This window comes from Eupeodes corollae, chromosome 3 (genome assembly GCF_945859685.1).
Source record: "Eupeodes corollae chromosome 3, idEupCoro1.1, whole genome shotgun sequence".
Taxonomy (NCBI): Eukaryota; Metazoa; Arthropoda; class Insecta; order Diptera; family Syrphidae; genus Eupeodes; species Eupeodes corollae.
The window spans coordinates 133,657,532-133,675,943 of NC_079149.1; the positions used below are offsets into that span (position 1 = coordinate 133,657,532).

Below are 18,412 nucleotides of genomic sequence, written 5' to 3' on the forward strand. Positions count from 1 at the left end.
ATACCTTTATTAGAACTTAAACTTGCCAAAAAATTTAAATAGAAACGCATCAGCGCGTCTTGGAGTAGGTTTTTTTGCCAAACAAAAGTATCGCACAAGCAGTAAGTACAATATTTTTTAAGGCAGTAGAAGAATCAATCTTGTTCTATGCAGCTCAAGTATGGGGAGCAAAGCAATGTGAAGATGTGGAAAAGTTTTTAAAACTTTAACTTTGAAGCTAATTATTCTGCATTTTAACCAAAAGGGAATCTTAAGTTAACTTGTGGAACTCAACATTTCCTACAAATATTTTGTTGTCTAATTTGTTTTTCCTCTTTTCAAATATTTTATTTCAAAAAATTATAACTTTTCAAATTTTAAATTTGTACTTTAAGACGTTGTTGCTTAAAGCCATTCATTTGATATAAAAATGATGTCTTATTTATTTATTTCTAACATAGACTGAAGCTCTTGATAAACTATCCTTGTCCAGAAAATCGGTAGACCACAAAGTAGTCATCCGCACGTTGCAAGCAATTATAAAAAAGCAGTTCTATAACAAATCCGATGCTAGCCAACTCGACCATCACCACGCTTAAGTAATACTTCTCGAAGAATAGTCTCCTAGAAAGTGTCATTTCAAATTCCCACCTTTAAGGGCTGACATTAAAGCAAAGAGTGTTCATTTCAAGAGGAACTATTTTTTAAATTAAAATATTATGGCTATAAGAAAATAAAATTCTATCTTTGTCTAAATTGAAAAACATTAAACAAAAGTGTAGAACACAAGAAATGTGCAAAAATGAAAATGTTAAGAAATTTAAAGAAAAAAGAGATACTCATCGGAGCAACGGCCTATTCACTGAAAAACTTCGGTTCCAATACTAAAACCTTTTATTGGATATCGGTACGTTATGGGGGTTTCTTATTAGTCCGATACCTTTGCAAAAATAGACTCTGCAGCTCCACCGACAGTACACGAACCCTTCTGTGGAAGAGAACGTTATTAAGAACGAAACAAAATTAAATACATGCAAGGAGGCTACAAATCAGGGGCCTAACATCACTGTTATCAAACATGTTCAAGTGGAAATCTGTATCCTGCTATCCGCCGGGTCATTCAGCAATTGGTAAAAACTTCGCTATGAAGTAAATTTACAAATAATCTTAAGTAAAATAATTGAAACATTCAAGTAAATCAAAATACTCATTAAACTCGGATAGCAGAATACGATTGAAAAAGCATTCTAAAGTTAAATATTTTGGATTGGGAAAATATATTCTACTGAGTCTTGGAACTTTGAAACGTAAAAAAGTTTCTTTGCATTCACCATTACCTTGCGATGAAAAAGAAAAGAAGTGAGTAACGTTTAAGTTTGAATCGCAAATAACTTTCGAATCGAATTTCGGAGATAAGCTTCTTGGAAGGACTTCCCTGAAATAAGGTGGTCAAAAATCTTTTTTTCCATCATTTCATTTTTCTATCCATACAATTCAACCATCTGTCGGACTTCTATTGCTATAAAAACTATCTATCCAAACATGAAGATAGACCCTGTTCGACCTGCCGGTTGAGTGTCTTTGCTCTTTAGTGTGCATTGATTGGCACTATTTACAATTGGATTTCGACCTTGATATAATGTAGGGTCACCTTAGTAAGTTTGATAACTTGCAACTTCCTTTATTTTTCGGATTTTTGTTTTTTTTTTTTCAACCTTTATTTTAATGTGTTAAGAAAGTTTACATTTATGTAATTTCAAAATATCTACTATGGCATAACTGTGCAAATTTCTGTAAGAAAACGTCAAACCAAAAATATAGTGTTTCTTCTTCTTCTTAAGTTCAGTGGGAGCATTGATTCCCTTAAAAACTTAAACTTCGATACAAACAAATTTCAAAGTATTATCGAAACTTTTCCCTCCCATTCTCCATTTGATTGTCGATAATCCTTACTTAGTAGTATTAGTAAAAATCTGCTTAAACTCTTTCTTCTTCCGCTGCACAAAAACATATGACTTTATTCGTTTCTTTTCTTTAAATACTTTATTTGTGTATTAATTTTATAATAAGATTGAAAAAGCATTACATCATAAACAAAATTCTTACTTATAGATAGAGCGCGTTAAGTTAAGTGTACTTCTTCTTCCGATTTTCCAATAGAAATCGGCACTAAAGTTAATTAATAAAGTTCTTAAAGTAGGCATATTTAAAAAAATATTTTTTTCTTAAAAACAAAATATAGAGAAGAGGAGAGAAGAGAAATAAACTGCAAATACCCATTTTTTGTTGCTGTTGTTGTTTAAATTTGTTGGTTTTACCAAAACGGACACCATCCAATGTAACACTGACAAAGATTCTCGTTGTTTGTCGCTTGCTGGATAAGTAAGTCAACTTGCTGTTGGACAGTAACTGCATTTTTCGTTTGGAAATCTGTACCAGTGAGCTTACGCTTCACACGGCCAACAATCAGGCGGGCTTTGGAATTCGTTACTTCGGCCACCATTTGAGTGTTGTTGGGCACAATACCCAACCCTGTTTCGAATGGTTTCTTGGCATTCGATTGACTTCGTAGCAGACTTACTGACTCATCGTCATCGCCAGTGGTAAGACTGCCAATTGTGGTTGTGCCGTCATTGTTTGCTTTGGAGCGGCGATTCTTGTCGGTGTCGAGAAGACGCCAGTTCAGCAATGGATCATAGACGAAAGCCTCCAGGACGGCCATCAAACTGTCCTTGTTGCGACGCAGTACAACCATCACACTCTCGCAGGTGCGTCGGTAAGTACCCTCGATGCCGGTCACTTCCATTGCCTTGATCAGCATTCGTGTCAACCTGAAGGGTATCTTCTCGGGGAATTTCTCGCGAGTCATGGCCACCTCGAAGCAGTCTCCGAAATCAATGTGTAGAATTTTGCCACTCATTCGATCCAACATAAGATTCGATGGATGCCGATCTCCCAGGCCCAGTATGTATCCAACCATTGACATAACTGCCAGGGATCGAGTGTAGTTCGTGCGGCGCTCGAACCACACTTCTGACGATGGACTCTTGAGCCACAATAACTTCGCTAAATCGTCGCCCTGAGTCTGACGCAGGGCATACTCGAATACCTCGACTTTTTGCATCAGTGTGAGATGGTCATAATCCGGGGCCATTCCGAGCATTGTCCGATGCTCCTGGTTCAGAGGGACCTTCTTTTTATCGCGATAATCACGAATGAGGGTATGAAGCGTGTCACAGTGCGGCACCCACCCAATGAGACCCGAATTTGTGCTCAAGGGGATGACGGCATAACGCTGGATAGTCAAGTTGCGTCGGAACGTGTCCGGGTCGTCTAGTAGCAACGTGTTAACTAGGCTAAACAGTTGCATCACCCGCTCGTCTTGCCGCAAGTCTTCGTGACCTTTCAGCAGATACATGTAATCCTTTCCGTTGGAGCCGCGGATGCAAAGTTTGCGGGGTCGTTGCTTGGACGTTATCACTTGAAGGTTCGTCTTAATGTGGCTTATGCGAATCAGTTCTTGACCTGAAATCAAAATATTATAAAGCTGCGGAAACTAAATTGAAAAAGTCATATTTACCTGGATTATAACTTCCAGGCACAGCCAGCTCCAAGTCTTTGCAGGCCAACAGCTTCGGACTGACGTACGGCAATTCCAAGGAAGTCAACTGAGGCAACTGTCTTGATATCTTTCTAAATACGTTGTAGTAAATATCCCATGCATGGTCAAGGTCAACCCAGTTTGAGGAAGTCTTATATCTCTGGCTCCATTCGTAGGCTTCGGTCAAGTCGCGTCCATAAGCCTGACTGAAGGACGTCTCTTTCAATGTTTGCGGTCCCCGATCGAGCATATTATGCAGTGGTTCCAATATCTCGAACATTCCCTTCACATTTCGTTCTCCAAAGTAGAGACGCGATGCCTCCTCCAAACCCTCGGCCCATTGTTCGTGCCAAAGGATGGCCACACGAATCAATTCTTCACTGCACATCATCGCCTGTTCGACAAGAGTCAGGGAGTGCTTTCGCATTGAATCGAGGATCTTGAATGCCGCATTCTTCCGGGCAACTGAAGCCGATTTAGAGGCCACTGTCAGCGGATAGACCAAAGCCTGTGGATGGAACTTGCCAATGTCGATCAGCAGCTGATGAATCAACTGCCCCACAAGATTCCGGTGAGTGTCAATGCGAGCAATGAGCTGCGGAATCACCTGCAGCCATGTGTTGATCTCTATGATCTTCATGCCGATTAGGAGGGCGTCGTACACCTCCGAGTACTGACCGTAGTCGAACCACAGCGTCAAGAGACGCAGCGTGTCTTGCAGGGAGTTGCCCTTAACCAGGCTGATAGAACGGAAGAATCCATGGACCGCAGGCACAGCGTACTGTTCGATGATGATCTTCTCCTTCTGCAACTGCATAACCTCCGTCATACCCGTGGGATTGCTCTCGAGTTGCTGCTTCTGGGTCTGCACAACCTTGAAATTCATGTAGGCAAACAGATGCCAAGCCTTGTACCAGTTCTTGTCGTACTCTGTGGCCTTTTCGAAGCATTCCAGGGCTCCTTGGACAGCGGCTGGGTCTTGGATGCCTTGCAGTTTGTTTTGCCAAATGGCCAGTCTCAAATAGCAACGGGCCAGGAGTCTCATATCCTCCTTTTTAATATCTTCAGGAATGCAGCTGCATTGGGCACTGAAAGTGTTGACGAAACGACTTAGCTGTTCGTAGGCTCCCTGAATGTTGTCTGACATAGCCATGTGCTTTGCGTAGGCATAGGTCACCTGCGGCTGGTTGAACGGCAGTGGATCGGATGGGTTCTTCGAGGGGTCTGATCCGAGAAGCATTACGAGTGTCTTGTGGGAGAGCTGCAAGGAGCCGCTCTTGCGACACAGGGACGCATACTTCAACCATGTGTGCACGTCTTCCTGAGGACTCACGACCAACGAATGCACTTGGATAATTCTTCGCCAATCCTCGACTAAACGCTGACCGCCTTGCAGCCGCTTCCACCACATCGTTTTGAGGGGTTCACGGCGCTCTGGAATGAGCTTGTATTGAATCACCTCCTCCAGCTCGGCCAGCATCTGAACACACACCATCGCTCCGTAGGCGCGTTCGTAGGACTCTCCAGCCATGGAAGTCAGCTCGGTGTCGAGTAAATCTCGAGTCTCGTCGATCAAACGCTGTGCCGTCTCAAAGTCACCATAATGAACAGCCAAGACCGCTCTATAGAAGCTGCCATCTTGAGTCTCCTCCGGAATACACTTCACATACTCCTGCATACCTTCCCAGTCCTGCAGACCCCAGGCAGCAACTGCTGCTAAATGCCCCGCTCTGGACTTTCCATCGCTATCGAGCGTCTCCCAGTCCTGCTTGGCAACCGAACCCAACTCAGACCATTCGCCCAGAGCTTCCAAACATCGCATGTGACCTAGGCGAGCCTCCAAATCAGTCGAATCTACCTGCAATTTCTCCGAATAGTGCTTGAGTGCTTGGTCCCAGTTGTGCAACTTCTCATACCATCTACCTTGGACCTTGAGTTCATTTGCCTCATTGCGATAGGTTGTCAATAGACCCTCGGCGGCCTCCTTCTGCTGCAGCTTGTTGTTTATCAAGATCAGCGACTCAAAGACGTGGCGATCATTTTGACGCAAGAACTCGTCCTCCTTGTAATGCAATGCCTTGGCGTAGGCACGACTCGCCATTGCCCGAGTGCCCAGCAACTTGGTCTCGATGGGGATGGGCGGCATGTCACAGTGCTCCATGAATTCGGCGAGATTCAAAATCGTCTGAGTGATCTCTGGCATGTCGGTCACTTCCAAGGCCTGACACAAACTCTGTGTCAATTCGTTCTGATGCTCCTTTTCCAGCTCGGTCCAGCAGGAGATGAATGCAGCGTTGAATAAGTCTCTCAGCAGTTTCTCATAGTTTTGAGCCAAAGCCCGACAAGATCGCAAAGCTGGCGAAGGAGATTCCTTTAACAAACCTATGGACAATCGCTTCAGCCACTCCACCCAATCGTCTTTGGATACACGCCTGGTAACCTGCCAAGCGGTACGCAAATCACTCGCTGAAACATGCAACTTCTTGATTGTTGTGTTCACGTCACTTAGAGATACATCGGTGCTCTTGTACTTCGCTTGCCGGGTGTGGAACTCGTCGTCCAGACACATTGTGGTGTTGCTCTGAATTTTCGTCAAGAGTTTCTCGTACTTAGAGTCCACTATGCGATGCTTAACTATGGAACGATTGACCAACGGAGCGAATACCAGGTACTTCTTGCCCAATTGGATCACCATCGATCGCAGAGTCGACATGGCTTGATCCCTTAGCTCGGGGTTTGTGTCCAGCACTCTCACAAGGGGATGAATTATCCTCGAAGAGAAGTCATTGAAGTCCAAAATCCAGGCAAGATTGTCGATTGTTTCCATTGCAGCCGACGACACCTGCGACGACACATATGCGGAGTCAAAGAGCTTTACAATCGGAGGCACAATTAAGTGCAGATAATCGTCAAGGGTGTTGCCGAACTTCTGAAGCGCTTGCAAAAGTTTAATCGTCACTATGCGGTCCTTAGAATTGTCATGTTGCAGAACCCTCAAAATCTGAGGCACCAACTGCGAGAGGTAGTTCTTGAACTCACATCCTAGAGCAACGGCAATTTTTTCAATCAAATTGATCAAGGTGGGCTGGAGGGGCGTGTTGATGGTCCAAAACTCTTTGATCAACTTGAAAATATCGCCCATGTAGCTGATGATGTGTTGCTTCACGATTTCAATTAACGTCGACAATTGCTGGAAGAGGAACTCCCTCAGATTCATGTCAGCTATGCGAACATTCTCCAGCAAGTTTGGCAAAACCTGAGCAAGGTACGGGACGCACTTTATGCCCAGACTTTGAAATATGAACGTGACCGCTTGAACCACGCTTGTGTGGTGTTGACTCAGAGTTGGGTCGCGGAGGATTCTCATGAGAGTGAAAATCGCAACGGCCGGATAGTACTCGTCGAGGTTTCCCATGTTCACCAAAAGTTCAGCGGTCGAAATGTCCTGATTTTCGTCGCCCTTAAAGTCCGACAAGGATATCAAAATGTTGTCCTTCTGGCTGTCGATGAGTCCTTTGTTCATTTTGTGCTTGTACGGATCCATCGCTCCCAACAGACCCAACACCCGAATTGTCTCTCGGCGAATTGACCGACGTTGCTCGGTTTTGAGGAAGTTGATCAAAATGTCGATGAGAACGGGGTACTTGTGATAGGGCGACACTACCCGACCAGTGGCGCTGACCAATTGCCCAAGAGTCCAAAGAGCCACTCCTCGTTTGTCGGGGCTTCCTGAATCGCCAAGCATTTCCAGTAGAATGGACAGCAAGTCGTCAGCCCAACGTTCCATCTCATTCGAACCGCCATTGACTTCGGCCAAGTCGCCTATGGCCCGGAGTACGTTCAAAATGACACCAGGATTGGAATCAGGTTCGCGGAGTTTTGGCACGAGAATTGTCAAAATCGGACGCATATAAGAAGATATCAATCTAAAATGGGAACAATATAAATACATCACACACAAACCTCAAGACAACAAACTCTTACCTCGGTGTACTTATGACTAAATGGTCCAACATCCTAGCACTCTGCTCCTTGTTGCGGCTCATTCCTGAATGTTCCAACTCCGTCAGCAATTGAATGAGGGTCTTTCTTAGTTTGGGCATCACGTAGGCGGGATTCATTGCAGACAACCGGCCAATGGTCACAATGGCTAATTCCCGAATCTCAAACACTTCGTCATTCAAAGTCACAAACAAAGCGCTTAGAGATTCCGGTTGGGCTAACTCGGCATCAAAAGTCTCGTCCAGCGAACGGAGGACTCTTAGTCGCACGTTGCAGTCAATGTCGGTGATGGCCACAATCAGCAAACGTTCAAGAACATGAGAAACCGTCTCACTAAGGGTTTTGGAACTCTCGAACTGCGACTCGGACGACTGAATTGCCAGCTTCAGGAGACGAGTGCAGCTTTGAACGGCCTCAAGCCGAATGCCTTGTTGCTCGTGGTTGATGAAGTGATCAGCGCACCTAAGAAAATACAAATCCCAGACTTTCATTCCATTTTTATTTGTACTTCAATGAATTACCTCTGAACAAAGTCCAACATGTTTTGTTGTTCGAAATTAAAGCTCCCCAGTGTTTTCAGGGCCAGGATAATAGTTGGAACATCCTGCTGGCTGGAATCGGTGAGGGTAAGGGAAGCAAATGGTGCACTTAGATTATGCTTGGGTGTTCCCATTCCAGTTGGAAGCTTGTTCATCAAGACCTGTGAGAGGACGTTTGTCAAACCATCGGCGATTTGGGGTTTCAGCTCCGTAACATTGTCAGCCAGCTCCCTCAAGCAAACGGTCAGAGCAGGCGAAAGGCCCGTCGAAAACATTTGCTCCAGAATCTGGGTCACGTCTTTGGTAATTCCCGATTTGACTGCATTCGCCAGCAGAGTGATGCACGTGAAAATTGCCGGATCAATGCTGGGTTTCCGTTTGACGGGAGTGTCTTTGGATGGCAGGGCTAGTTTGATAGCATCCATGATATTCTTCAGATGCGAGTCGATGTCCTTCTCCACAGCGACGGCTATATATCCAATGGTTATGTAGGCGCTGTTTCTGTCCTTTTCCTTTCCACGCAGAGTACCCAAAAGATGATTAATAGCAGGCTTCAAGTACTTAAGCACGAAGACCTCGCGGTTGAAGGCAGCCAATCGGGGCAGAACCTCGAGCAGGCCTTGTTGGACATGGACCGACTTCGACATGCGCTGGTCCAGGACATTTTCACAAATCTTACAATAATTGTCGATTAAAATCTGCCGACTATGTGCGGACTCCTGGACATTCATGCCGCAAAATTTCAACGAGGTATGCTCCGGTTCCAAATGCGTCTGGGTGCTCCCCAGCTTCTCAATGAAAGGGGCCTTGAGACGAGGCACTATAGCTGTAACTCCGGTATCAGCATGACTCTTACGCGGGTACGATTCGGGTTGGAGGTTCTTAAGAGTGCTATAGCGACGTTCCCACACTGAGTTCGAGCAGCGAAACAGTTCGTTGTACACAATTAGACCGCCATGAATGCGATCGTCACGGGTCATTCCCTTTTCCTTGGAGACAGGTGCTTCGATGGCGAAACACTTTTCGGCTTCCTCAAAGCAAATCTTATACCATTGTGGCTTACTCGATTGTTTGGTATTCTCTCGCTGGGATGTTACTATGAGGGCTGCACGAAGGGCTTCGCCCGCCGACTCCCGAATAGCTGGCTTAGGATCGTAGATGGCATTAAAAATATTATCGAAAAACGTCGAGATGGATTGATAGAAATATGTTGGCATAGCGAGTGCCAGTTCTCGGAGGATAAAAACTGCAGCATGGCGGCGATACTAGAAAAGAAAAATAATATTTGTTTTGAATTTTAAATGGCAATCTTCAGGACATCAGAGCAGTGAAGGAGGAACTTCTTTTTCAAGGATTTGTCTCTGTTTTTTAAGCGGTTTCAACTGACAGTATAAAATGAGGTCTATGATCATTTGGATTATACTAATTAAGTCCAAAATACAGGGTATTTTGTTTTGGTCACGTGAGAAATTTCGATTGTTTTGTTTATATAATTAGAACACAATCAAAAGGGTATGAATGCTTTTAATATGAAAAAAGAAGGCGGTTAGAAAGGTGGTGTCGATGTTCATTGGTTTTGAATTTTTAAACATTGGAAAAGAAAGAGTGGTAAAGCATCACACATTCGCGTAGTACGGCTAAAGAAAGAATCTCTGTACTTCAGAGTTAAACCGAAATCATGCTCTGGGTAAACTGATGGGTAGTTCTTGAGGTACAAGAGTTATTGTTAGACTATTAAAGGTAAGGAATCAAGATGGCTAAAACATAAGTTGTTAATATTACGGTAAAAAAGGTTGACACAACAAACATTACGACAGTGTTCGAGTCAATTAGCTTATCGACAACAAGCATTCTTCTCTTCTTACTTTGGAAGATGCTTCAGTAAGTTCCTGGAGTACCAGCCCAGAGATTGGAGTTATACTCAAGCTTACGACCCTTATATTGTTTATATATTGTAGCGAAATCAGGAAGGGACATATTTTTTCCATTTACTCAAAAGTTCCAATATCATTTTTGGCGCCATTACAAGTGTGATATTTTTATAAGACATGGTTGGTGATTCATATACTGAGAATGTCGATATGTTTACAGTACAAGAAGAAGACAACTTGGGTACACGATGCTGTTTATGTAAAAATTTAGTGAGCTTATCATATTTTGTCACTGCAGATTCAAATCAAAGAGGAGGGATGTGAGTCTGAAAACGCTAAGTTCTACCGTTACTCAGTTGGATATTACTACCCTTATTATGCAAAGGCATAGTGTGAGCACTAGCAAAAGGAGCAAGGGTTTAAAAGGAGCTGTCGGTGCACATTGGCGTAGTACGGCTAAAGAACGAATCTCTGTATTTCACAGTACGGCCGAAGTTGGGCTCGAGGGTATACTGATGAGCATTCCTAGAAGCACGAGTATTACGGTTGAACTGTTTAAAGGGAGCAATGCAACTGGTTATTTCACTAGAGCATAAGCCGTTAAAATAACGGTAAAAAGGGTCAGACAAAAGACCTTACACCGATGTTCAAGAAGTTAATGTACTTATGATGATATTCTCATCTATTAATTTAAATGCTCTACGTTCAATACTATCCAAGAGGCTAAAGTAAGTTGCAGGCACACCAGCCCAGAGATGGGAGTTATACTCAAGCTTTAAACGTATATAAGTCTTGTAGATAACAGCCAGATCAGAAGGGGTAAAATATTTATGCGTATGTGATCATTCCAAAAGAGGTGGTTGGTGACACACACACCGAGAATATAATATCGAAGTGTTCAGTCTCATTATCCATGGATAATGGCAATTAGGGTATATCTCGCTTTAACGAAACAAGACAGCATTGCGTTTTGGAATCATTAACTTCCACGCGGTTTTTTAATCCCCATTGAACAATGCTGTTTAGGTCGGAAATTAATGAGCTTATCATATATTGTCGTTGCAGTTCCACATCCGAAGAAGAGGGATGTGAGTCTGAAAACGAATATGAAAAGCTGAGAGTATTATCGTCAGCGAAACAATGTATTGGATTATATGTTGCAGACAGGAGATCATTAATAAAAATGAAAAAAAGAGTGTTGGAAATAAAACAGAGCCCCGGGGCACACCAGCATTTGTTTTATGGTTTTCAGACTTGCATCCATCCAATACTACTTGTATTGAACGTAAGTGCAATCGGTCGGTAGTTAGAGGGTGAGGAAGATTCGCCTTTTTTGGGAATAGGATGGACAAATGCCGTTTTCCATCCGCTCGGACCTGAGGAGTAGAACAGATGAAAAAGCTTACGCGTGGTTTTTCCAGCGTTGAAGAACACCTCTTCAGCACAATAGCGGGCATACCATCCGCACCAGCGGATTTATGTGTGTTAAGATCTCTAAGGACGAGTGCGAAAAAAGACTGGTCCCATAGAATCACTAACTCGCTCAAGTACAGGCGAAGTCATAACACTCACTGGCAGCGTAATTTGGCGGCGAACTGCCCATCAAAGAGATTAGCTTTCTATAAAGAGCTAACAAAAGGAGTTTAATTGACAACGAGCGTAGGAACCGATAAAGAGGAAGAATTCCTTATGTTTACACAAACATTTTTTCTGCCTTTGGGACATTGCAGTATTTTTTGCCGTAATTTTTGGTCATGTAAAAATTTGGTACGTCGAATATGGGCGTTGCAGGCTTTCCTGGCTTGTTTAAATTTTTTCCCGCTTTCCTCAGTACGGTTGGCTTTATAGCAACGAAAACTTACCTCTTTGGCCTTATAACCTCTTTACAGCTCGCATCAAACCATGCGTTTTCCTTGGGTCTGATACTTTTAACCCTGTTCGGTATAAAAGTTCTCATTTCCAGAAGAATTAAACTTGTGATCATATCAACGCTGGCGGCAACGTCATTATTAAGGAAGCATAGTGACCAGTTAAAGATCCTGAAGTAATTATTGAGACCGTCCGTCAGTTGGCTTTCTCGTATTGCCAAACGGTTCTCTTAAAAAAAGGCACCAAGCTTTACCAATTTGCGCTTAGCCCACGAATATTACAATAATCTACTCTGAATTGTTCAGTCATTGCAAATAAAAAAATGTCTTAAATCAATACAAATAGAGATAAGAAATAAAATTCACTGAATTGAAACACAGAATAATTATCAATACACTTTACTACTAGTGTTATGCCTTAGCAGTGACGAGAACCGATCCGATCAGTAAAGATGTTAAAGCTGACAAATAAAAACATCCCTGCGTAAGGAGACCTTCGACTTAAGTTTGCTAAATATTTTATGGTTCAAACTTCAGACCAGACTCCAAGTAGAAATGATTTGCTAATGTTCGTTTCCACGGATGAACGAAAGCTTAATTAAAAAGCAATATTTATACTTTATATACTTTATGAAAAACATCTTACTAACATTAATTTTGTTAATAATATCAACAATAATTTGCATAAAATTTTTATTATTGGTGATTTCAACTTATCCGATATAAATTGGTCATATTCCTTAAGTGAAAATATGCTTATACCATGTAATTTAAAAAAAATTTCCAAATTAAATTTGATTGATCATTTATTTGCCTTAAGCTTACATATATCAAATAAAAAAATAATATTTCAAAACCTTCGTGGTATAACAAAAGGCAGGCTAATTTAAAAAATAACTCATTTGCCAAGTATAAAATGTTAAACGCTTTAGATGAGAAACATTCATTTTGTAAAATTCGTAAAGAATTCATGGTTCTCAACAACCTAATGTTCGTTTCCACGGATGAACGAAAGCTTAATTAAAAATCAATATTTATACTTTATATACTTTATGAAAAACATCTTACTAACATTAATTTTGTTAATAATTTCAACAATAATTTGCATAAAATTTTTATTATTGGTGATTTCAACTTATCCGATATAAATTGGTCATATTCCTTAAGTGAAAATATGCTTATACCATGTAATTTAAAAAAAGATTCCAAATTAAATTTTATTGGTCATTTATTTGCCTTAAGCTTACATATATCAAATTAATTGCATTGTTAATAATTTAGATAAAATTCTTGATTTAGTTTTTACATCACAATATGAATTGAAAGAACAGATACTGTTCCGTATAAAAAATTCAACAATTAAACAATTCATTCCACCATAATTAATTATATATTGAAATAAAATTATATAGATATTTAAAATTTAACTGTTAACTGTTCTCAAAATCAAACTTCATTGAACTCGATAATTATCTTGGAACTGTAGACTGGAATACTGAATTTTTTAACCTTAACTTGAACAATATGCTTAACCGTTTCACGGGTATCTTAAATACAGCTTTTAACTAATTTGTACCTTATAAGACAAAAAAGAATATTTCAAAACCTCCGTGGTATAACAAAAGGCAGGCTAATTTAAAAAATAACTCATTTGCCAAGTATAATATGTCAAACGCTTTAGATGAGAAACATTCATTTTGTAAAATTCGTAAAGAATTCATGGTTCTCAACAAATTCTTGCACAGGAATTATATTTCGAATATGGAGCTTAATTTGAAAAGTGATCCGAAACAATTCTGGAAAATTGTAAAATTCGTAAAGAATTCATGGTTCTCAACAAATTCTTGCACAGGAATTATATTTCGAATATGGAGCTTAATTTGAAAAGTGATCCGAAACAATTCTGGAGTTTTATTAATTCTAAAAGGAAATCAATTGGCATTCCAACTGCGATGAATTTTAGAGGGGATAATTCTACCGACATTTATAAAACTCTTGATCTTTTTGCTCAATTTGTTGAATTAGTTTACTCAACTTCACAAGGAAACTTGGCTTTTCTTTCAGATATTACCCCTAAAGTAGGTATTGGCTCAACACACTTAGAATTATCTGAAGTATTAAATGGTCTTCAGAATCTTAACCCAATCACATTAATTGTGTCCATAGCATTCCTGCTCTTTTCTTAAAAAATGCTCTAGTTCTGTATGCTTTCCATTGTAAATTATATTCAACTCATCTTTATCGACCGGAATATTTTTGGACAAAAGGAAATCTTCTTTTCTGATCCCAATTTATAAGTCTGCCTCGAAAAGTAATGTTGAAAATTACAGAGGCATTTGTAAGCCGCCCACAATTCCTAAATTACTCGAAAGTTTAGTAAAGACCAAACTGGATTTTTCCGTAAAAAAACATGTAAGTGATGCCCAGCATGGGTTTATATCGGGTAGATCAACTGTCACTAATCTCGCATGTTTTTCCTCTTTCGTTATTGATTGTAAAGAAAGTCAAAGTCAAGTAGACGCTATCTACAATAGTTTTAGTAAGGCATTTGATTCTGTATGCCACAACATACTGCTTCGTAAACTTCTTAACTTTGGGATTCACTCTAATCTCCTTCAGTGGATTTCATCTTTTTTAACTGATAGGGTACAAAAAGTAGAACTTGACAATCAAACCTCAAGATCTATTAAATGTACCACAGGAGTTCGCCAGGACAGTCATCTTGCCCCACTTTTATTTATAGTCTTTATCAATGTCTTATTTATGCTGATGATCTTAAATTATTTTTAAAAGTGAATTCCATTTATGATTGTTTTAATCTCCAAACAGACCTCGATCATTTATCAAACTGGTGTTTGGTTAACTGTGTTAAACTTAATGTCAAGAAATGCTTGGCTATCTCTGTCTCTAGGAACCTTTCAACTTATGAGTTTGCGTATTCTCTTTGATTGTATCCCTCTTCAGAGAACTTCTACAGTAAAGGATTTGGGTGTCTTCTTTGATTCCAAGTTTAAATTTGTTCCGCACATGAATGCTGTTGTCGCTAAAGCCAACTCTATGATTGGTTTCTTTAAAAGAAACTCAACTGACTTTTTTCGGATCCCTATACGCTTACATCTCTATATAATTCATTAGTTAGAACTTAACTTGAGTATGCTGATGTCATATGGAATCCTTTCTAACAAACATTTTCGGATAGAATTGAGAAAGTTCAGAAACGTTTCACAAAATATGAGTTGTGCAAAATGCGCTGGAATGTTTGCCCGAATCTCAAGCTCGACGTAATTTTTTGGGTCTGAAATCCTTCGAATCGCGAAGAACTATTCATAATTTAATATTTGCGCAAGATATTTTATGTTACCATATAAAGTGTCATAACCTTCTATCGTTAATTTGTAATTATGCCCTGATTAGACCATTGAGAGAAAGGTACCTTCTTTTTCAACTTAAGCATAGGAAAAATTTTGGAATGAATGAACCAGTTTCAAGGCTAATTAGGGAGTTCAACGAAGTAATTAATCATATTGACATAGCATGACCTAGAAACAAATTCAAAATTGATTTGTATTGTCTATTTTTAAGAAATTAATCATGAATTGTTAATTATTTGTTTTTGTATATATCTAAGTATTTATTCTTTTTTGCATCTGTTGAGCCTGTAGCTCGTAGATTAAACAAATAAATAAATAAGATGGATGCTAAAAGAGAAACAATTTTTAAAACACCATCATAGCCGACAGGGTGGAGTAGGGTCTGGGGTGCGATTTACTATTATGGTGCACAAAAATGACGTGAATAACCTACAAGAAATTATTGAAATCAGCTTTTCCTCAACTTAAGGACTTTTTTGGGTCTTTGCAATGGATCTTGCAACAGGAAAACATGCCAATTCATATTGATTATATTGTAAAGTCGTATATAGTGAAATACAGTGAATATACAGAATCAAGAATCCTTTTAAAAAAATGTGAAAAATTTCGAAAGTAGAGGATCTACAATTTGCTATTATTTTGTGGTTCATTTTATTTTAATAACTTACCTCTTGTCTATCACCAGAAAGCCATTCAAATGCTCTTTTTATATCAAAGTCAAACGATTCAGCACCCTTGGAGCCAGGTAACGAAGCTAATTTAACCAGAGCTTCAGCAGCATTCTCCATAACCGACACATCATTGGAAGGCAATAAGTTTCTTAAGTTAGTTGAATAACGCGATATGCGAGTTGTTGTATTCACAACATCACCGCTAATCAAACATTCTATAGCAACCAAAATAAATAACAATAAGAAAAACATCACATCAAAATCTCAGGGCGTATATAAAACAGTTTATTGTATATAGATTAACACGCTTACTTATAGCAAGAACCCCTCCTTTCTTTTCATTTATATCCGTACTCAAAACCAATTCGAAGATGTGATGGTTGAAGTCATCGAAGAACTGCACCAGCTCTTCCTGGGACATCTCACGCAGTTCCGTTTTCACATAAAGAAACAACGATTGGGCAGCTTTATGTTGGACTTCGCGATGTCGGGATTTTAGACCCGTCACGAATTGCTGAACAATCGAAGTGGACATTTTTTTTTTCGTGTTTTTCTTGCTTTTATCTTCTATCTTAGTTCTTTTCAATTGGATATAGTCTATGTAAATATGTTAATTTTCTTATAAAGTAGATTTGTTTAATGAAAATTATTGTTGTACAAATCTTTGTCTAGTTCACATATTATTTTTGTTTTTTGAGGTTAGTTAATGGAAAACACTGAAAATTATAGAAATTGCATATTTTTTGGTAGAGTTTTATAATTTTCACAATTCACATATTAAGCTGATTGGAGTTTTGATATTTTTGATATTGTTTTATGGGTTTTAAGTGCGGTTTTTTGATTATGAAAAAACAAACGCCATGAATTCCGTCGAAATTTTCAAGATTTAAGTTGACAGCACGTCGTATATATAAAACTCAGCGTAACAAATGTCAAATTTCTTATATACTCAACCAAAACAAATCTAAGTATATAGGAGCAGCTGATAGGAAAAAGTGATACCAAAATTTCACTTGTACTAAGGTTATGCCTACATTTAACGTGCATTGGGCAAGTTCAGACAAAATAACGCATTTCATCTTCAGTCAAGTGAATTCGAAGAAAAATAAGTAAGATTATTTTTTTTTTAAAACGTCATTTGGGAGTTAGGCCAATCTATAGACTGAAAAAATAAGTATCATGGCGATTTTATTCAGAAATATTGCAAAGCAAATCGAGAAATGGGATTTAGTTATAAATACATAATATCTGTAACTGCTTACAGTATTTTTTTGAAGCAACTTTTTACAATATGGTTGCTATAGAGTGTTCTTGCTCCTGATCCACGGCCAGACTGACAGCTCCTGCAGTTTTTAATTCAAGATGATCCAATTTTAATTAAAATATATTGTAATTGGTAGGTAGAATTATTGACTTTTAGGGCTACTTCTTTAGTGAAAAAACTGCTTTCAATTCTTAATAATAAATTATCTCTGTAATTTAAAAAATCCTACGTACTTTCCAAGATATTTTCAAAATGTCAAGTTAATCAATTCGAAGTTGAGGTAATATGATGAATCTGTAAACATGACTTACTTACTTACTTAAGGTGGCGCTACAGTCCGGGGTGGACCTGGGCCTCAACCAACAAGCGTCTCCAGCCAGCTCGGTCCCTAGCTAGCTGTCTCCAGTTTCGCACGCCAAGTTGGTTGAGGTCCTCTCCCACCTGCGTGCGCCACCTGAGTCACGGTCTTCCTCTACTGCACCGTCCCTCGGGATTGGATTCGAAGACCTTCCGGGCTGGAGCGTTGATGTCCATCCGCTCTACATGACCTAGCCATCTAAGCCGTTTGACTTTAATTCTGCTAACTAGGTCAGTGTCGCTGTACAGCCCGTACAGTTCGTCGTTATATCTTCTCCTCCATTCTATATCTATGCGTACGGGACCAAAAATCACCCGAAGAATTTTTCTCTCGAAGCATCCTAAGACAGCATCTTTGACAGGGTCTAGGCCTCAGCGCCATAAATGAGAACCGGGATGATGAGTGTCTTATAGGTAGTAAACATGACACCAGCATTTATTCAGGAAAGTGGTAAACTCTGATTACAGACACCAAACCAAAAAGTGTGGAAGTGTCCTAAGTATGAATAAAAATATCGTACCAATGACGACCTCTTTTTTTAACCACACACTCTGGTTTATATCTTAATTATAGCCTCAGTAATGTTGTTTTAATGGTCCGTCTTATAAGAACTACACATTATAATGACATTCAATTGCTTCAAACGCCAAAAAATCGATAGATTGATAGATAATTGTGTCTTATCGAAAAAACCATTTAAAATTCCAGTCCATTTTTTAACATCGGAAGAAGCTATAATGCTAAACCAGCCTTATGAAGGTAATCGATTTTCAACAAGATTAGTACTAACTAATCTTTTAACGCTTGAAACGACAGCTGAGTTTGACAAATATAAAATGTAAGCACTACCAGCTTGAAAAATGAAATTATATTTGTAATTCTATCTTA

The 18,412-nt window shown here is 39.6% G+C and overlaps 2 protein-coding genes across 2 annotated transcripts in view; one reads left to right on the forward strand and one right to left on the reverse strand.

Annotated features, from left to right (window-relative positions):
- Positions 1 to 18,412, forward strand: part of LOC129949345 (WASH complex subunit 3) — a 191,588-nt gene that overhangs the window by 27,146 nt on the left and 146,030 nt on the right. The window lies entirely within an intron of this gene.
- LOC129949332 (serine/threonine-protein kinase Tor) lies at positions 1,996 to 16,801 on the reverse strand. The gene is made up of 6 exons (XM_056060726.1): positions 16,215 to 16,801; positions 15,900 to 16,117; positions 8,104 to 9,386; positions 7,565 to 8,044; positions 3,560 to 7,506; positions 1,996 to 3,504 (listed from the first exon to the last, which is right to left on the reverse strand). The coding sequence occupies exons 1-6, from the start codon at positions 16,435 to 16,437 to the stop codon at positions 2,294 to 2,296; spliced, it is 7,362 nt and encodes a 2,453-aa protein (XP_055916701.1). The 5' UTR covers positions 16,438 to 16,801; the 3' UTR covers positions 1,996 to 2,293.